Below are 21,764 nucleotides of genomic sequence, written 5' to 3'. Positions count from 1 at the left end.
CTGTGGGGATTCCCTTTTCCTGCTCCATGAACATAAGAGGATTCCCTTTTCCTGCTCCACAACCTTGAGCTGGCTGGCTGAGCCATGCAGGGATTGAAACTGCAAGCTTCCCGTCGTGAGCTAGGGCTTAGGACTGCATACTGCTGCCTTAACACTCGGCTCCACACGAGGTCCCTATTACTTCCAGCTTCTATCCTCAGTGGAGACTGACAATCCAATGTTCATATCTCAGACACACACAGTAAGGCCATGGGAATTCATTCAACCTCACTGTGTTTTTGGTTGTGAGAGAAAACAAGAGAACTTGTAGGAAACACACAAAGATGAAGAGAACATACATGCTCCATGCAGATGTGGCGCTTACAGTAGATGGACTTCAATCTTAGTGTTCTCATATTGTGTTCTACAATCCTAGTGCTGCAAGGCAACAGATTCAACAAGTATTCCTATTCTGATGGTTTCTTAGATTCTTCCGCTAATGAAGCATGATAAATTGACGACCCTCTTTAGGATTTGGGGATCATCTGAGAATATGCGACATTCTAAATATTTTTAATTTACCAGCACATCAAGTTTCAGAGCATGTATGATATAAGAAACAAACATGTTCTCCTGTTTTCCAGGCCTGGATGGTTTATTATTGGTTGGGCTGGAAGGTGCCCAGAATTTAGATGAGTTACAAGAAATAGAGTTTGGCAGAGGGTTCTCTTACCATCAACCACTGAGCATTGGAATTCCTGACTTCCCGAGTGTAATATTAAAAGAAATTGTAAGTTGTACAATAATACAAAGGAACACAATTTTTAAGGCAGAATACGAGATATAGAGATAACTACGGTGTTATGTATGCTTGTTTATATATTTTATAATTCATTTTTTTGTAATTTCGCCTTTCCACAGGACACAGTTGCTGAAAGAAAATGCTGCAATGTGATTTGTAAATGCTTGGGGCAAAATGGTCCTCGTGGTTCTCCCGGTCTTCCAGGACTAAAGGTAAGAAGGGCTTACAACCCTGAAACTCCTAAGGAATTGTGCAAAAAGCAGAGCGACAAATATATATCCTATAGGTTGGCATATGGACTCCCCTTGGGTCTGTGCAATATATACCTGTCGACAGTTCATGTACTGCAGTGATTTCAGGGGAGGATCCCTATGTAATATCGTATGTGATGGAGTAGTTCTACAATATTATTATTTTTTTACTAATTTTCGTGGAAGCATGGATTCATGATGAGCCCATCTGCACGAGTCTTTCTTTACAGACTCCAGCCATAGAAAAGTTGGACATCGATATATAGTATACACTTAATCAAATACATTTGATTTCAGTCCCAATACTTCTTAAAATGCAGAATTCTATTTCTGTATTAATCCTTTTGGTAAAACCAAAATCTTGTTGGTTGAGATGGATAATTGGTCAAACAGTATATGATTCTACATTAAATCAAAGTAATAAAGGAAAAGTTGCACCTGCAATGGAAATCTACCTGATTAAATTTTATTTTAATTTCGTAAAATGTTTTCTTGACACTTTTTTTTTGCCATTTTCTAAATATAATTGCATTGGTTTCATTGAATTTAATGTCATTTAATGTAATCTCCCCCATTTGCTTCATTAAGGGGGTATGTGCAGGATCAGGAAAAGAGTCTGTTTTTCAAGAAACAGCACTATTTCTGTCATTGGGCTGCCTAGTATTTGTTATGTGGCACTGTTTCTACAAATACAGCAGCCCCTTTCATCTGATCCTGGACAAAACATTGAAATGAATGATGTTGAGCTATTTATTTGACACTATGCTGCCAAAGAAATCCTTTTTAAAGCAATTGGATTGGTTGTCTATTGCATATGTTTTTGCACAAATAGGCAATTATATGGACCAGAAGCATGTTTAAACCAAGAATACCAAGGACTATATTCTATCAGTCTTTGTTCAGAATTCTTATAGTCTTACAAGCTGTATCAAACATCCCTCACTTTTTATCGATTACTTTTACTCTATACAAGGTTGGCATTTTGTGTTGCCCTAAGGTAAAAGAATATGAGGACACAACTATACTGTCTCTGCTTTTATATCACATTAATATTTGATTTGTGATTCCTCCTATATGTAGAGTTTTCAACTAATAAAGATCTGTGCAGAAGCAGGAGCTTGTATTGTACAGTAGGAGGAGTTGCTTCCATAAGAATAGACAGGCCAAGTATGATGATAAAGAAAAAAGTCCATTTTGACACAAGTAGTGTCACCAAAAGAGTAATCCATGAGGATTAATTCATTAGTTTTTGAAGTTTGTTTGTATTATATTTATTTTCTCTCTAACTAGGGAAAACCCGGTACGAAGGGCTCTCAAGGACATCCTGGTGAAGAAGGCGGGACAGTAAGTAAAGAAATATAACTTTTTGTCTCATGTTAATGTATTAGTATCAGAACAAAAGACTGGAGTGAACATCTGAGCTCCTTCAGTACCTATCATATATTATAGATTAAAAACAATGTACGTTAGATTAGGTCTGACATTGGTTGGTAAATGTGAAGTCATATACACTGGGACACGTTTCCATTATGAAGGAATATAAACAAAAAAGCTGCTATTGAGGTACAACTTTACCAAATATGCGAGAAAGTAGAACCTAACTACGCTGTAGTTCAACTTCTCTTAATTAAAGAATTCAACAACCAGCCATTTGTTTCAGGGTGGAAGACCCCTTCATGAGTTTAGGCTGCAGACAAAACTAAAGTAAATGATAAGAAGATAAATTAGCTTCGGAAATTGAGAAATAGAAGGAACCAAAAGATGAGGACAGACATATAGAAAAGTAAATTTGAAATCTTGGACAAAATAAGATGCAATGAACCATAAAAAATGTAGGACAAAATATTAAAAAGTAATACATAGAAATGATAAACAATAGATAATACTCCTCTATCAAGGTTCGAAAGACAGCAATAAGCTCAGAACCATAAGGATAAGACAGTATAGTTGAAAAACTTAAGATGCAATGAAGCAATTGCTTGATACTGGAATAACTACAAGCACTTGCTCCCTCACGTCTTACGTTTTTCACCCATACTATCTTATCATTATTTTTATATATTACTGTTTAATATTTTGTCATACTTTTGTTTAATGGTTCATTGTATTTTATTTTGTCCAAGATTTCAAATGCACTTTTCTCTTTGGCTCTCTCCATCTTTTTGTTCCCTCAGTGTCTCAATTTCCAACCCTCATTTTTCTTCTTATCATTTACTTTACTATTGCCTCCAACCCAAGCTGATGAAGGGATCTATCACCCTTAAATGCATTTTTATAGCTGGTTGTTTAATTCATTAATAAAGAGAAGTCAGATTCTACCAATTAAAGAACAGTTGTATTCTACTTTCTCACATATTTGAGAAAGTTGTGCCTCAATATCAAGGTTTTTGCTTATGTTCCACACTCTTACTCACGCCCACTCTGTTGAAATGTTTAACTAGTTGGCAGCACCTTTACCCATTCTACATTTGCCACACGACTATAACCCCCAAACATCAGTGAGTCTTATCTATTACAGAGGTTTGCTCCACCCTTTCTTCTTTTTCTGCCTCTACATCATGTTTCCATTATGGCAGACTTTTATAAAAAAAAAACTAAAGAGCACCAAGAATAGCTAAAAATCAGAATTATACTCAGTTGTCTTATTTACACTTTCTAGCTAAAACAGGCAGTAATAATACTCAGTATGGATATGTGCTCCCATATAAATCTACTACTTGTATAGCTTTGTGTTCAGTAAACAGAACATATTAGAGCAGTATTAGTAGTGTAAGTTACTTTTTCTGGGAAACCCCAAAATCTCTGGACACCAACAGATTTTATGGAATAGGAATGTGGTAACTTTTTGGTTGTGGTGTCACTTGTCAAATGTAATGGACACAATGAATAGGTCGGCTATGTTCGAAATATTGAGGGTAATTTATAAAGACTGGGAGTGTCAGCTAATTGGTACAAAGCGGAATAGACATATGCAGAAATGTTGACCTCACTACGGAACAACGTTGGGTCTCTGGTCTAGCAACAAAACGGCGCAGAACACTTAGTGAATCAGTTGTAATTTAGCAACTAGAAACTATGCCCCTTACTGGTAAAAGTGGGGGGTGCCTTCATACTTATCACATTTATGTCAAACCCCATTATTTACAATGAAAGTTATAATAGACAAAAGACATCAATTCATTAAGATATGACAGACTTTGGTAGGAGGATAAGAATTAACTATGAGGCTCAACAGTAGAATTTGGGATGAGGCCCCACTCCAGCATGACCGCCGTCCACAGCAAGTTGTGAATGTGAAAAACTTACGATAATTTTCATCTCTAATTTATGCCTTTCCCTGATGTACAGGGATAATGCACAAATTAATGTCACTGTAATGGAATAATGTACAAAGTAATGTCACAGCATAGAGATACAAAGAAAAAGGTTTGGTACCATATTAACAGTAGAACAGAATGTTATTGCTCTCAGTAAGAGAAATGAAATAGTCCTGTAGATATGATATCTTTTAATAGCTAACAAAAAAAAACTGATGTCAACAGCAAGCTTTCAAGACTACATAGGGCTCTTCACCATGTTCCATGAAGAGATTCAAGTAGTCTTAAAAGCTCGCTATACCATCATGTCTTTTTGTTATCCATTAATAGGTATCACATCTACAAGATTAGTTGGTTTATCTTACTTTTTTAGCATAGAGATAAGACCCAAAGTAATGTCCAGGGATAATAAACTCAGGGAAGTGACAACACAGCAATGTTTTTTGTTTATACTCTGTGTAAAGATGGGCCCCCTTGATTTTTGGACCCTGTAGGGCAAAGTGCACATTACTAAGGAAGCTATTTCTGCTAAATTTAAGTTTTGATTCTTTGTGAAACCCATATGAAATGTCAGACATGGTATTCTTTTAGGGTGACAGAGGTACGGGTGGACTGAACGGTACTCGTGGAGAAGGAGGCTGTCAAGGACATAGAGGACCAAAGGCAAGTTTGCACTACTTTATACCCTAGACTGCCTACTCATGGAAGATTGAGTTTTTAGTAACATACAACAAACACAGGCCATAGTTTGTCATTGTGTATTGCTAATTGCTTCCCTTTGTATGGGGATCTTGCTTACAAAGTAGTTGTAATTGATGTGCATGCTGTTTAAAATCTAGTTTGCACTTGGCAGATATTGGAATGATACAGTACAGTTTATAAGCAAGTAATTCAATAATGCAAACTACAGTGTGATAGCTTAGAAATGCAGTTTGTAAGACCCAACACGGTACAGTATCCTTAATAATGCTCTTTTTTCTTTTCAGGGTGGAAGAGGCTTTCGAGGAAATCCAGTAAGTTTTAACTAGATTGAGAATAATTATGCTACAAATTTGAGCATTCAATCACACCAAGGCCTTTGGATTAATAATATTGCTATGATATTTGATTAGGCATGTTTTACGTCATGTTTTATGCTCTTTAGCTTTGAGTCATCATGCTCATTGAACTGTATGCAGGCAGCAGAGAGGAGTGGGAGAAAAACACACAGGGAGAGCTGCAAGTAGAGTTAATGGTAAAATCTGCTGTTTATACACACGTAGACTGCTAAATCTTTTTCTGCACTCCTGATGAGTAGAGATGAGCAAACGTACTCGGTAAGGCCGATTTCGCAATCGAGCACCGCGATTTTCGAGTACTTCACTACTTGGGTGAAAAGTACTCGGGGGCGCTGTGGGTGAGCGGGGGGTTGCAGAGGGGAGTGGGGGGGAGAGGGAGAGAGAGAGAGCTCCCACCTGTTCCGCACTGCTACCGCCACGCCCCGCCCCCCGGCGACCCCCGAATCTTTTCACCCGAGTAGTGAAGTACTCGAAAATCGCGGTGCTCGATTGCGAAATCGGCCTTACCGAGTACGTTCGCTCATCTCTACTGATGAGGTTATGTCTGTGTGTGTAATAGGCATTTAGAAAGCAAGATCTTTTCAGTTCTCTGTGTACAGTGTATAGAACTCAGCACACTCAGTAGCAGCTTTCCCTACACAGGGAAAAATTGGGAAAAATGCAGGATATAAGTCATATAAAGGGCCAAATATAGTTTTATTCCTCATGTACGCACACATGGCAGCTTATTCTGAAAAGTTATCTGAAACCTCAGCTACTCTTTAATGTTAGAGGGTACAAGCTATAATCTGAGTAATATATTTTGTTTAAATAATTACATTCTGAAAATGTATAACTCTTAAAAATTTGTATACAATAATTTTTAATTGGTAATTTGAATATTCTATTATATTTAATGCTGGTTTATTTTCTTTGTAGGGAGAAGATGGTGATAATGGTATTGATGGCCTGCCGGGTGAGCAGGTAAAATAGAGATTTTCAGAGTGCCATTAAATCATTCAGTGTTAAAATAATTTAAGTTCAGTTTTTACATTTTAGATAAAAGTATTATTTTCAATTAATAATCAATTGATATTTAATGTTAACAGATATTGACTCCTCTGGCAGAGAGTGCTAAAATTATAATCAAAAGCTAGTGAAGGCTTGAATATATAAGGGATAGAGCTTAGAACGTGGGATCATATTAAAGCTTAGAATCCTAGCTTTCAATTATAATGGCATCAGGATGATAACACTAGGTGCAATATTATGGGAGCCGCACTTGTTTGAAATTGGGGAGCTGGATGAAAAGTTCTACTTCATAGTTTTGTGAAAGCTAGGGAAGGGGCTTCAAGTGACAGCAGAAATAAAGGAGACAGTCTGTTACTGTCATGTCTCCCATGTACACTTAGTGACCCCAGGGTTGTGATACAGGAACCTTTCTTCATGTTATCACCCCTCTTATCAATGAGACTTATCTTAGAGATATGTGCTTTTTATTTAGGAGTGAGAAGATCTGCTGTTTTTCATCTAATCCCCTAATCAAGCCTTTTCTCAACTCAATGACTTGCAATATATGCCCTCCCCAAAAAATAAGCCCTAGCTAACCTACATAAAAAAAAAAAAAAAGAACACTCACCTGGTCCGGAGGCGGAGCTCGATCATTTATCATTTGATGAATGGCTCATCAAGCACCGGCTGTGATTGGCTGGCGCTTGATCCAATCACAGCACCCGCTTTGCTGGAGATGGGGTATTTAAAGCCCCATCACCAGAAAGAAGCTGAGATGTCAGAGCAGAGGACACTACAGCTTGCTGCAGCGCTGCTGGAGACCATCGCGAGGCATCGGGACGCCACAGACCAGGTGAGTATAACCCTCTGCCTGAAAATAAGACACTGTACCTCTTTGGGGGCAAAAATTAATATAAGACAGTGTCTTATTTTCTGGGAAACATGGTAGCATCTGAATTGCAGAGATCCTTTATTTTTAAGAGGTGTTCTGTGTCTTAAGGCCTTTTCAGATGGAACGATTATCGTTCAAAAAATTCCTCAAACAGGTTAAAGTGAAAGATTATAATTGTTCAATCTAAATGCAGTCAACGACCGAATGATGACTAATAATTGTTCACTTTTCATTTGCCGCTCATTTTATGCAGGCATAAAAATCATTGGTTCATTCACTTATCTTTCAGTTTAAATACCGATCATCCAGTCATTCCCAGTCACTGTGAACAAGTGAACAATTTCTTGCTTGAACGAGCCAACAATGTATCTGCCTGTATAAACAAGCTGCATGAGCGAATGAGCGCACGCTGACATCATTCGCTCAAATGGACCCCTAGGCCTCGTTCAGACGAGCATGCTTTTAGCGCTGCTTAGGGCTCTTTTACATGAGCGTAGCAATTGTTTTCGGCCATGTCATGGCCACAATGTGTCAGAAAATCGTTTATGCGCCCGTTCAGACGGTCCGGGTCCAGTGCATATACACCGAGCCCAGAATGTCGCCAGGCGGGTGGAGACAGTTTAACAGTAAAATTGCATGAAAACACTCATTAGTGTAAAGTGTTGAGTGAAATTTTCACAGTGTGTTAGGTATCTATCTTCATAAAGTATATGGGTATCGAAGTAGAATATGTTTTTTAGTTCATTAGTCAGATTTTATCGGTGTATGTCAAAAGTGTGAAAATTGTTGCGGCAGCAAAAGAGATATCCTGCTGTGCAATTTAGCAAACTGAAATTACATTTTTTTTATTTTTTTCTGGATATCATAATATTTGTTATTATTTAACAATGCTTTGTTCTTACTTAGGGAAACTATGGAGCTTCAGGTTCATCGGGACAAACTGGGAGTCAAGGACCAAGGGTAGGCATATAGCTGTAATCTAAGGTGGAACTTGACAGCAAGTGTTCAATTCTTCTGCAGCGCCTCTGCAGGGAAAGTGAAGCATTACACAGCTGCCATCTAAATCATCTTGTTATATTTGTAATGCACCGACTGGCCAGTCCTCCAAACCAAGAGGTGCTTTTTGAATTCACTCTCCACTCTTGCTGATACATCAGCGTGCTGAACTGAGGATCGTTCTATAAACTCCACAATAGTCACGTTACAATTGAAAAAACCCGCATGAAAATGTCACTTTTTTAATGTAAATTTTGAATGAATCTCATGTAAATATGTTTGACACAGAACTCCGTTGCCTTAAGTGCATTTTTAACCCCTTAGTGACATAACTTATGTTCGCCTTTAGAGTCTGTAAATCGTTTTCCCTTTTGTGTTCCAGTGATCATAACTTTTTTAGTTTTTCATCAATATAGCTGTATGACACTTTGTATTTTGCGGGGCAAGTTCTAGTTTTTACAGGAATCAATTTGGGGTCTATATAATGTATTCAATTACTTTTATTTATTTATTTTTTGCTGGGGGAAATAGAAAAAAGCTATTTCACCACTGTTTTTGGAGATCTATTTTTATGGCGTTCACGGTGTGTTATAAACATTATGTTACCTTTATTTTACAAGTCATGAAGATAATGACAATTTCAAATTTATAGAGATTTAATATGTTTTACCTCTTTTGCACAATATAAACACTTTTTTTTAGATGATCCGAAAATTGGAGTCTTAAAAATTCTTATTGAAGGAATTTTCAGTGCTAGATAAATCATATAATATTTTATAGTACGAGTTGTTATGGATGTGGCAAGTCTAGTACGACCCTGTAGCTCTGTTGTAGCAGGGAATCACATGACCCCCCGTCTCCCATAGTGGAAGTTATTCTTCCGCTTTAACTTTTTAATACACAGTGCTCATTAAGCACTGTGTACTCGGGGAAGCAGAAGGCAGAAAGAGTTAAAAACCTCTCCTGCCTTCTCCTCTGGCCTTAGTCACACGGGCTTTTTTTCGCGCGATTTGCGGATCGCATGATGGATGCGCATCCGCAAATCGCGTGACCGGGGCCCAAAAATTGCCCGAAAATCTGCTCCTAGCCGCGTTTCATTAGAAATGGGCCAGAGCTGTCCAGCGCATTGCATTCAATGGAGCCGGCAATACAGCCGGCTCCATTGAAAGCAATGCGCTGCGGGCGTGCGCGGGATGAATTGTCAGGAAGGGCTTAAATATATAAGCCCTTCCCTGCAATTCATCCAGAAATGTGTTAAAATAAAAAAAAAATATATACTCACCTTGTCCCGGCAGACGGAGTTCAGCGCGGCCGGCCTGCAGTGGGTGTGAAGGGGGTGTGAGTCAGACCTGTCCCTGATTGGCTCAGCGCTGAGCCAATCAGAGGCAGGTCTCACTCACACCCATTCATTTGAATAGTTATATGCGCATGGGCTTTTTTTTTACTCGTAGAAGTAGGTTGGACAGCGCCTTGATATAGAATAATGTATACAGAATTATATGTACATAAGAGAATGGAACTTACCCAGTGCTCAACGGAGTCCCTGATAAGAGTAAATCCCACTGGCACCTCAGAGTCCTTGTATGCCTCGTATCACTTGAGAAAGGTGCAATATTTAGCGCCAAAACGCGTTGCATGTAGCATTTCACTAGGTTACATTATTTTATTTCCTATGTCACAAATAAAATAGAGTTTACATAGCTCTATACAGTATTTTTTATCCCATCAGGTTGAGTGCAGAGATCTTTATTTGCATACTGTTGTTACATTTTTATGCATTTTCTGCATACTTTCCCACTAACCTTCTTTTTTTTCTTACTTGGGCGAATATTCCGATTAAAAAATAGCAGCACGACCTATTCTTGTCCGATTTTCAGACAAGAATAGCAAATGTCACTGTGCAGTCTCCCTCACATCAGACAGCACATTGGTGGGATGTCCGTGGGCTGACCAATGCAAGTTGCGACCGAGAATCTTGGGTGCAACTTTTTACCCTTACAATGGCTTTCTTTAAACAATATTTAGTTGGTACTTAGATAACTTCCCATATTAAATAGTGATGGCACATATTCTTTACATAGTAGTTAGTATTATATTATTCCAAACTAACTAAACTTTTTCTCTAAGTCTGAGAGTGATTTATGATAGAGGCATTAAATGAATCTCTAGGCCTATGATGTTACAAGCTTTATTTCTGTGAGCACACAAAGTGCTGCTACCATGTAATATATTGATTTTATCTCTAGGAATGAATCTCAATGACAATGGACAGGGAAATACAGAAGTAGGGAATTACAGATTAAAACCGCACCTTTGTGCCCTTACTCCTTTCTCCAACCTCCTCATGTTTAAACCGCACTGTGGAGGTATTATTCCATCTCCCTTATTTGCATATTACCCAGAGGAGCATGCATGGCCTTTTGAGTCTCCTCACTTACTATCTAGGTGCTCTCCCTAAGGAGAAAAGATAGCGTTTCTGACCCGTCCCAGGTCTCTCACTAGCAAAGCCAGATTCCTACTTTACATTGATGAAGGGCTAATACCCTGAAACAGCTGTCTGTACATGGTGTCTGGCTTTGCTTTTAGTTCCCAGTCATTGTACAAGGCTTGTATAAAGAGTCTGACTTTGGCTTGAAGGAATGCTGCTTTCCAATAGGTGGCACTGTGGAGGTATTATTCTATCTCCCGTATAACCGTCTATAAGTAATGCTGTCATCTGCTGAAGAAAGGAGAATATTACATAGGATATGTTCACCTTGCACCAGCATATGGCAGACAGCATTACGTACATAAGTGAGTTGGTGGAGCGTTCCCAAATCACGGATGACTAGAGCAGTCCTGTCCTGCTTAACCTTCCACTTTTGTTTGGTGTGTATCACAGTTTGTATATGCATGTATGAATGTATATATACTGTATGTAGGTCAAATTGTGTATATCTGTGTTTTTGTGTATGCATTAGTGTACTATGCAAATGTGCCTGTGTTCATGGACTTGAATCGCCTTTTGCAAAATTCTGCATACACCCCTGACTGTGGCTCTGTATCATCTTGCTGTCAGAACCAGCAACTCTCGGGGCCGCCGTGCCCACACCACCGATCCTGCCACCCGGGTTACAGGAGTGCGGCGTAGGGGAGCCCCGGTTCTGGTGATCTCCCCGGGACGCTGTAAAACTGGTCGCCGCCAGGTTGCTAGGGAGGCAGCAGGTGCTTCTCTATTTCCTGACTACCAAGCAGGCTTCCTTGGTAACTGTCTGTTCAGCAAGGCTCGGGGAGTGTCCCCAGCACCTCCTTGATTGCCCTGCTGCTGTCAGGCTCCCCGCCCCAATCAGCTGCTAGGGCGGGAGCTCTGACAGCATTTAAAAGTGTGTGTTTTCCTTCCAGCCCTTGCCAGTGTTAGTTTGGTCTTCCAGCTGCACCCGCGTTTACTTTGACTGCTCTTGTGACCCCGGCTTTTCTGACTTCTGCTTTTGGACCTTGACTACGTTTTTGCCTTCCCCTTTGCACTGCGTACCCTCCTGTTGCCGACCCGGATTGTCTGACCACTCTACCGTTTGTTTGTCTTCAGTGTCTGTTTGTCTTCCCGTGTCCCGCTTCCCTAGTGTGGGTAGGGACCGCCGCCCAGTTGTCGCCCTGGGGGTTAGCCCAGGGGGGCAAGTAGGCAGGGACAGGGGTTGCGGGATTTCTCAGGGACCCCCGTATCCCGGACACTGTCCTCACACTTGCATTTTTTTACAGTGAGTTTCTCTCTGGACTTATGATACATATATATTTATCATTAGACATACTTCTTGGAAATAAATATAGGAAGGTCTACTGTTACAGTCCTCAAATTTCTGCCCTCAGGGTTGGAATTGATATCCAGAATACATTGCCAAAAGTGCATATTTAGTGTGTCCATTGTGATAAACCCTGTTTTTTAGTCTTTACAATTCTTTAAAAACTAATGATAAATTGCCAAGAATGTTTATAGGCTTTGATATTAGTGTTACGGACTGGGAGTGTGCACCCACTGTGCTAACCAACCTGCCTAGCTTTTAGACCAGACCTAGTGTGGCTGGCAGCTGACCCCAGTGATAACAGGTAATGTTAGATGGGGAGTCAAGAGACTGGCGACCTAGATATACTGAGTGTCTAGAACAAACACACATCAATTCTGAGGCAAGGGTGGGGTGTCCCCAGCTACCTTAAATAGGAAGGCAATTGCCACTTAATTTGCAGCTGGGCTATGAGCACCTGAGCAGGGTTAACTAGTGCATTGCTGGAAGAAAATAGAAACAAAGAGTATATTCATACAGAAGGAGCAGAGCAATGCCCACGTCTGCCCGGAGTAGCAAGAGGGCGGCAGACACAGGTAGCAGACCTAACAATTAGAAAGACACTGAAAGCAATAGAGGTGATAAATAGCATCACAAAACTGGCACCAGATGCAAAAGTTAGGCCGGGCTCACATCTGCACTAGATCCTCCATTCAGAGGCTCCATTGCAGATCCAGCACAAAATACCAGAATCCACGACGCAGATCTGAAAGCAGCCTAACAATAGGATCTCTTTTATAACATGTTTATACACATCCTTCATCATTGATCTCTTATCACAACTTCCGCCAGAAGACATATGCTAAAATCTATGTCACGTTCACTTATTATTTATTTGTGCCTATTGACACTAGGGCAGAAAAGGGCCCCGCGGAGAACCAGGGGAACGTGGGGAACTTGGCCTTAGAGGCGATCCTGTAAGTAATGCAATATTAAATGTTTAATATTAAACTTATGTCATTTACTATATGTCATCATTCCTGCATTTTCTACCATATGGACGTTTTGACTTCCCTTTTCACTAAAAATGCAAGTTCTAATAATTATAATAAATACATACTGTAATTTATGGCATTTATAAAGAAAGTTTGTGTTAAAAAGTTTAGATATTTTTGATAAACTGACATAGCATCATGCATGAATGGCTTCAAATAACCTCTAATGATAATTGATGCATGTTGTTAAAGAACAACTTGCCTATTGACCAGCTAACCTCATATAGCCCTCTACATCATGGCTAAGGTAAAGTGTAGATGACAGGACCTGTTGGCCATTATGTCACACTGGCATTAGAACCATTAGGTGATTGGAAAAGATGGGAAAGTTCAAGTGCTGCTGATTCAGAGATTCCAAGGAGCAAAAAATGAATACAGTCGATTGATTTTATTGTGGTGATACAGGGAGTAGACAAAAATATAGAAATACTGTACAAAATGTATGGGATTTTTACCAATAGCACTGAGCTGTCCTTTTCTCCCCTGCTCGGCTGAGAGCTTTCACACCAAATTTGTGTTTACTTCACCTCTTGCCCTGCTCTGGGTGGTTTTAGGAGCCAGCCGGTAACAGCATTTGAGTGGTTCAAACCCCTGGCAAATGGAACCTTGTTGTTGGGCAGATGTTCACCTCTGCCTGGCAGCATCTGTGTCGTATTATTTCCAGATAAGCTTCATGGGATTATAAATCATATTTCAATAAGACATGTAAAAAACAATTTTAAGGCATATATTTCATACGGTGTTTCCATATTTTTGTCCACCCCCTGTATATTGGTGATACAGTGGAAATGTGTCTTGATACAATACAGGTATCTTCCTTGAACCATACCTAAAAGACAGCCAATGGAAAGGGCAGTAAATTGGATAAATTGTTTATTCGTATTCCTACTGTGTCACTGTACTAATTTTTTGCATTGACTACACTTATATTTTTGCATGTAAATATGAGTATCTCAAAAGTATCTTTTTTCCAAACTGAAGAAGCCAATTTTTAAGCCTATGGTTGTAAGACCGGCATCCCATCACTTTCTTTGGTAATAAGTATTACAGAGCTACTGATATACTTTACAAATTTCATGTTGATGAGCATTGACATATCCCGATTTCCAGTATCCCATAGATAAATATACATAAGACTGTAACAATGTGTCTCTTCATATATAATACTTCTTCCTTTTAGGGTGAAGCTGGAGATGACAATAATATTCCTGGGCCAAAAGGACAGAAAGGAAACCCAGGAAGAGAGGTACATGGAGTGCTTCTACCTTTGTACATAGCATTGGATAGACTCAGGAACAGATATATTGACAAAGCATTTAAACCTGAGCCTCTTGAAAGTATCTGTAGAGTCTAATAATTCTATAATAGTGAATGCAGAAAAAACTCTAATAGTAGGTCAACATTTATTGGACCATTTGGAGATATGGTTCAGGGCTCAGTAACACTTGTTAGGGCCCCTTTATACAAGCATAATCACAAAAACACTCGCTCCTTCACAGTGTATTTGCGCAGTGAAAGAGTGTTTTTGGAGTGTGTGCACAAATACTGTGCGTATTTGCGCAGGCACCGCTTGTTGACATGGATAGGGAAATCACCCCCGCCCTGATTTAAATGGCTATTAAGCCAAATTAGTTGCCGTTCCCCTATGGGGACCTTTGGTACACAAATGCACACTAAAATGGAGCATGTCGCGTTTTTTTACGCATGTGAGAAAAGTACTGTGAGAACGATCCCATTGGAAACAATGTGTTCTATTCTTTACGCAGGTTTTGCGAATGCACATATACCCATGTAAATAAGCTCTAATTGTGTTTTTAAGCTCAAACTACGGCTGGGTCTACAAGGAAGAGTCACAGATCTTTTCATTATAATTTTGCGCACTAGCCATGAGTTCGAGTTGCGCCCGATGGGCTCAAGTGCAACTCACATCGGACAGCAGTCCGTGTGTTGTCCAATTTACATAGAGGCAGCACATTCACATACATTGAGACAGATGGGAATAGGACCATTGGTCCATGTAAAAAAAAAAGTCAATCTGTATGTCTTCATAGGCCTATAATGGGGCCATGTGCTGTCCATAGATTAACAAGGACAAAACACAACCCCAAATACACTAATGTATGGGAGGCCTCACAAATACTCTACTGATGCCAAATGCTGCCACGTCAAAGTGGCCTCACAGACAGGGAATACCTACAGGAATTCTGATCCTGTTAAGAAAATAGTAAAGTATGGGACTAAGGCATGGGAACTCCAAAACATGTCATTACCGTATATACTAACTACATGATATATATCTAGGAATCCCTTTAAATATCTGGTAAATTACAATATTTGTATCATACATATCTATATAAATGTTTACACAGAGAGATTTGATCTTATGTATATTTCTAATAAGTTGCCATTTTTTCACAGGGTGAACCAGGAAATGACGGCGTTGAAGGGGAACCCGGTGATAACGGCCCACAAGTAACAGTCTAACCCTATTATTTATATGACATTTAACTATTTAGGTGCTACACTGTTCTAAAGGAAGTCATATTAATGAGGCAGCTTGTTTGAATAGTTTTGTAATGTTTAGAATTTTTAGGGCATTAGTGTTAAAAAGTGTATCTTCTGTTTAAAGGGAACTTGTCATTTCCTTTAGGCCTGTTTCACACGGGCGACACAATATCACAACAAAAAAAATTGCAGCGATATCACATTGGTGGTCCGTGCGATATCGCTGTGTTTTCACACGGCGATGCCACGATTTTGTTGCGCTTCAATATCACAAGTGGTGCTACAAAGTCGTGCGACTTTGTAGCACCATGTGCAAGGATTTTCGGGGAAGAACTTGAAAAATAAGCCCTTACCCAAAAATAGGCCCTAGCTGCAGAAAAAAACCCAAAACACATACATCACCTAAGAAGTGCTGTCCGGCTCCACTGCATCTTCTTCCCAGTCCCCGGCACTGGTCTTCAGGCATGTGATTTGGATGGGGATTGGAAAATCCCCACCTCCAGAAAGTGTTGCCTTGGATTGGCTGAGCACCGTAACGCCTAGCGAATCAGAGCCAGCACTCCATGAACCATTGTATGGCTGTGATTGGTTCATCAATCGCTGGCTCTGATTGGCTGAGTGACACGGCGCTCAGCCAATCAGAGCTAGCTTTTCCAATCCCCGGCCAGAAGACATGCCTCAAGACCAGTGTCCGGAACCGGGGAGAAGATGCAGTGGAGCCGGACAGCGCTTCTAGGTGATGTATGTGTTTTTTTTTTTTTCCTGCAGCCAGGGCTTAGTTTAGGGCTTTGACAGTAGGATTTCCTGCTGTCAAAGTTGCATCGCGCCGCACGAAAATCATGTTTTCGTGCGATGCAACAGAAAGGAAAGCTCCATAGGAAAACATGGGCTACATAACATCGCAAGTCAGGGACATATCGCGAAACCTGTGAGGTTTTTGATTCGCAATGTCGCAGGCTACAAAACATTGCAAATGTGAAGGAACCCATAAGAAAGCATGGGCTTCACATACATGCGATTTATAGCATTTTCGCAACGCGAGAATATTGTGCAACTTGGTCACCCGTGTGAAACAGACAGGGCAGCATAAAGTAGTGCCCTCTTCTGTCACCACAGGTCATGTGCCTTTAGTGCCAGGCCATCAGTGGCACTGTCTTCAACATGCATGGCTCATACACCCTGTCAGATCCCATAGGCGCTGTACCCCTAATGCTTAGCTGCACTCTTTAGGGGAGATTTACTAAATAAGGTTTTCCCAAATTCTTGCTCTATATGCACCAAAACATTGGCTCACCCGCCTTGCACTACATTTATTATGTGTTGTACACACTTTCAGCACCTGATGTCCCATGGAGTGTGGGTTATTGGGAAAAGAGCTACAGCTTGTTAACATAGTGCAACTAAATTGCGCTAAGATTTTGACACCATGTAAACTTACCAAAAGGTGGTATATATTTAGCAGAGTTGTATAAAGATGCAACAAGCTTATCATCCAGCATGAGCCACTGTGATAAATGTGATACATTTTTAAATTGTCTGATCTAATGGCCTTTTTATATGAGAATCTCAGCCCATGTAAACATCATCGCCCGCTCATTTACGCTCGGGCTGCCCGTTTACTGCCCAGACTCAACGAGAATCGTCCAGTCCTTGGGCACTTATTATTTAATGTTTCACGTTCCTATGTAAACAAAAAGTGTTTCAACGGCCCAATCCGGCGCTGTTTTTTATGCCGGCTGAAACGGAACGACAAATGAGAGCCTCTTGATTCTCATTGGTCGATCAGTCAATTGCCCGTGCTTAAACTGAACGATTATCGCTCAGCTTTGTTCTGATTTTCTGAACAATAATCCTTCCGTCTCCTCGGAGAATTAGCTAACACATCCTAAATATTAGACGGGATTAGTGAATCTGCCCTTTGAGCTTGTTTACGGTGCATCGCTCATGTATAACTGCCTTCACAGATGCTCTACGGAGGTCCGTTAGCTTTTACAGCCAATATTTACCGGACTTTGATTTTATGGGCTGTAAGACTCCCTTGTGAGATTAAAAAAAGTGAATTTATGGGACATTTGAAAAACTTTTACTATATTGTGTACACAGCATTGGCTTATATAAAGCTGCCAGACAGCGGCAATAAGGATTTCCTAGAAGTCGCGCTCATGTTTTTATTTAATTGTGTAATCCATATGAGCAAAATTACCTTTGGAAAGTGTAATAAATTAACAAGTGTTTGTTCTTGGGACTGTACAACAGTCCTGGAAAACCAGAAGATGTATTAAGCCATGTAATCTCTCAAGTTTTATGATCATGAACATTTAATGACATGAACTTTCCATGATTTTCTACAAAAGGGTCCACAAGGCCGGAGAGGACCTCCTGGATTAAAGGTAAGTGGTAATGGCATGTATAACATTGACCGTATACTAGCTCCTACTAAAATGAATATAGTAGGATATACTTTAGTAATAATAGTAATGTTCCTATTTATCTTGTATTTGCAGTTTATTGGGCTTCCACTGTGTTCATAAAAGTATAGATTTTTTTTCAATGTTAGATTTTGCTTTGTTTGGCATAATTCGCTCATGTTCGAGGATCTGTGCTATTTCAGCACAGAAGTAGGTTCAAAGCAGCTCTGTATTCTCATCATTCACAGCCAAGTAGAGTAATGCCGACTGGCACTCACATGTCTCCTAGGAGCTCTAAAGCCAAGATGCTGGAAAGGACGGGAGATGTGTGAAATATCATCTCTAATTCATTTTGATGCTTTTCAAACAGATGCTTGACGGCAAGAGGAGGAAGCGTTAAATTCCTTCGAGAAGCGTACTGTATTTGCACCACGATTTAACTTCACCATAGAACTTGTTGCCAGCAAATCAGGATAGTTTGTGTGTTAGGTATGCCCTAAACAAAGTGCACCAGAGTGCAGTCACAAGTTACAGGTCATAAAAGGAAACTGACGGGGTGTCAGGTTTATTTTAGAGGCTTTTAACTTCTACTTGGGCAGTTTAATAAAAAAAGTAGTGCGGTTAAATATGGCATGTTGGACTTCCAGTGTGTTGAATTCCACGTTGAACAGCTACAGGCTGTTCTCCCTTCCTCTCCCTCTCTCCTCTGCACCACTGACTGAAAAGTGACAGCTGTAAATTTTAGTATCCCTGACCCAACTTCAAATGGCTGTAGCACTGGTTCTGTAAGCTCCAAGTGTCTTAGCTTTAAAACTACACCAAAAGCATGACAGTAGCAGTGATAGAACCGGAGCTACAGCTGTTTAAAGTAGAACAAGCTTTGTCTTCTGCAGATGAGCAGAGTTCGTCCTAAAATCAGAGCAAAATTGTTATTAATAACCATAAACTAAGCTGAGTCTCTGCTACGGTCCATTTTGAAGTAGCCGTGCATGCTTTGAGCTAAACTTATAGTACCTTCTTCATTATAATGTAGGCCAATTACCATGCAACCTATTGATTTGTGTACCGGATTTGTGTTTCTTTTTTTGCGCATGAAGAATGAACCAGGAGTTCCTGGTGGACCAGGCTACCCAGGGGACAGTGGCATCCAGGGCATCCAGGTTATTCATTCATTTATTTGTTAGTTTGATGACATTTTGAAAATTATTCTTTTACAGTCTTTACATTTAGAAGCCAAGTAAAATATTATGTAACTAATAATGATTTTAGATAACCATTTTATATGTTGTGATTTAGGAGATGGCAGACAGCTGATGACATCATAGTCATATGGAAAATGTTTTTTTAGTGATTTTTTTTTTATGTGAAGGCTTTAAGTCATAGCTTTGTAAATTATACATTGTCTGCATTTTTTCGGCCCAAACTATGCTGTGCCTGAGCTACATCATGATATTTTAGAGCTTTTATTTGCATAACTGTCCTTAATTAATACTATACATATACAATTTAGGGGCCTAAAGGTTTGCCTGGACCACCTGGGGTACGAGGTCAGCAAGGTCTACCTGGACCACAGGTTTGTAAAGAAATGATTCCTAACATGTGTTCTCTATGTAGTCGGTCGCGGATTGCGCCATTGAAAAATTCTGTAATATTAAGTACGCAGGTCTGTTCATATTTTTTTCACTATACTTTACAATACTGGTGGTCACCATCTTATTTCAGTTTGTTTAGTATAAACCACAGAAGACGTATAATCTCCATATTTCCAAGTTACATTGACATTTAGGCTCCATGATACAATTAATGCCACGTTAACATGTCCTTCCCTTAAGTTGACTTATTTCCTAGATACTCTGCCCAGATGGGACCAACCTATTGCCCATGTATTGAGTCTGAAAGTGTTCACAAAAAAACAAATGTTCTAGATTTTTCCCCTAACTCTTGTCACGTAATTTTACTAATTCTATGGGTTTGCAAATCTGGTCTCTTTAAATTTTCCATCATTAGATCCATAATAAGTTAATGAGGCTAAAATATGTAGAGAAATGCATATTTTATATCCCACCAACTCCACTTGCTGAAGACCTGAAATCTCAGACAGACTTTTATTATTTCCCCTGTAGATATGCTGGCTGATGACTCTATTAAAAAGGTTATGGATATTAGAGAGTGTATCCCTAGAAAATATATTACAGAGTCAGAGTATATCGGTGACTGGTAGTATGCTGACCGCAAAGAATGAATAAGGCAAGATGGCAGCCGTGAACTTACTGTATTCTCCATTTCAAGCTGTGGTATAGGTCAAATTTTTCAAAAACTAAATTTAGGCGGAAAACTCTTAGGCCTCAGCGGATTTTAACTCTTCTCCTGCCCGCGGATCTGCACCCCATAGGGATGCATTGACCACCCGCGGGTAGATAAATACCCGCGGATGGTCAATAAAAGTGATTTTTTTAAAAATGGAGCATGAAAAAATCTGGACCATGCTCCATTTTCGTGCGGGTCTCCCGCGGGGACGGCTCCCGCGGGCTTCTATTGAAGCCTATGGAAGACGTCCAGATCCGCGGGAGACAAAAATCGGAATTTACTCACCCGCTCCGGATCTTCCCTTCGCCGCGGCTTCATCTTCTCTCCGTCGCGGCCGGATCTTTTTTCTTCGGGCCGGCACATGCGCGGGTCACGCAACCGCGTGGGCATGTCCGCGGGGCAGGAGGGACCATGGAGAATCCGTAGCAGGCCTGATTTTCCCTGTGGACATGAGGCCTTAAGGATTTATAATCCTTACACAATCTGCACACACGTCTTGACTGGCACTGAAGCTGCCCATACACGTAGATCTTTGATAGCCAAAATATGGCCAATCAGTAATCTGTAGGATCATTTATTGAGGGATGAGGGACAAAGTTTTAAAATCTATAGACAGCAAATTTTCTGTGGTTCTTGTTCATGATCAGTACAGAGTAAGGTTGTGATTGACTGTATGAGAGGCACGGTGCCTGAAATTCATTGTTTGCAGACAACAACTAATCAGAGTGTTATGTTCTCATTAACCTACACATTTGGAAATGGTATGTCTACAGTAATTTATTTCTTTGGTTTTTTTTGTAGGGACCAGCTGGTGATATTGGTACTCCTGGGGGTCGTGGTAATATTGGATCCAAAGGTCAAAAGGTATGTATGTTCTGAAAATATTTAGTCTATTCTGTGTATTTAGAAACTTGATAAATGTGTCAGGGTCAGCAGATGTAGAGCCACCGAGCCAAAGGTTTGACTTTGAGCCAATTCCTGAAGTAACCCGGTCTTTACCCTTTTAACCCTACCAGTCGGGATGCGGACTTTCTTTTGGGGTCATCAGGCTGTTACTCGGGAAATGGTTCCAGTGCTTCAGCATCTGATGCTACTATAGACCTAGGTGTGCTACCTAAGGGTGTGAACAGGAAAAGGCAGATAGTCCGGGTTGGGGTAGGGGGCATACTTCAGCACAAGAATCAAACTATAGTCATGGAGAACAAGTTCAGTATGGATAGACAGGCCAGGGGTCAAGGCAAGTAGTAGACAGAAGCAAGTTGGTATAACAAACTGGGGTCAGGAGCAAAAATAAAAATGTAGTCTGTGATAGCCATTGTCAGGAAACCAAGGAGTTGGAATGAATTTGATAGCATCTTGAGCAGACCAAAATGAATACGTTTAACTGTAGTAGAAGGTCGAGAAGCTGTGATATGTTCAGACATACAAAGTTTTAACTTGTGGGTGGTA

At 40.1% G+C, this 21,764-nt stretch overlaps 1 protein-coding gene across 1 annotated transcript in view; it reads left to right on the top strand.

The window, feature by feature from the left end:
• Window positions 1–21,764, top strand: part of LOC136586666 (collagen alpha-4(VI) chain-like) — a 192,238-nt gene that overhangs the window by 94,677 nt on the left and 75,797 nt on the right. Inside the window, exons 14-27 of the mRNA XM_066584828.1 lie at window positions 624–769; window positions 901–993; window positions 2,323–2,376; window positions 4,941–5,012; window positions 5,336–5,362; window positions 6,326–6,370; window positions 8,196–8,249; window positions 12,955–13,017; window positions 14,276–14,341; window positions 15,514–15,567; window positions 17,955–17,990; window positions 19,106–19,168; window positions 19,519–19,581; window positions 21,117–21,179. Coding sequence (XP_066440925.1) covers window positions 624–769; window positions 901–993; window positions 2,323–2,376; window positions 4,941–5,012; window positions 5,336–5,362; window positions 6,326–6,370; window positions 8,196–8,249; window positions 12,955–13,017; window positions 14,276–14,341; window positions 15,514–15,567; window positions 17,955–17,990; window positions 19,106–19,168; window positions 19,519–19,581; window positions 21,117–21,179 — 899 coding nt within the window. The remainder of the gene's footprint in view (window positions 1–623; window positions 770–900; window positions 994–2,322; window positions 2,377–4,940; window positions 5,013–5,335; window positions 5,363–6,325; window positions 6,371–8,195; window positions 8,250–12,954; window positions 13,018–14,275; window positions 14,342–15,513; window positions 15,568–17,954; window positions 17,991–19,105; window positions 19,169–19,518; window positions 19,582–21,116; window positions 21,180–21,764) is intronic.

Source organism: Eleutherodactylus coqui, chromosome 12 (assembly GCF_035609145.1).
Source record: "Eleutherodactylus coqui strain aEleCoq1 chromosome 12, aEleCoq1.hap1, whole genome shotgun sequence".
NCBI lineage: Eukaryota > Metazoa > Chordata > Amphibia > Anura > Eleutherodactylidae > Eleutherodactylus > Eleutherodactylus coqui.
Note: the sequence above shows the minus strand (reverse complement) of the source record. Positions and strands in the feature narration are given on the sequence as shown.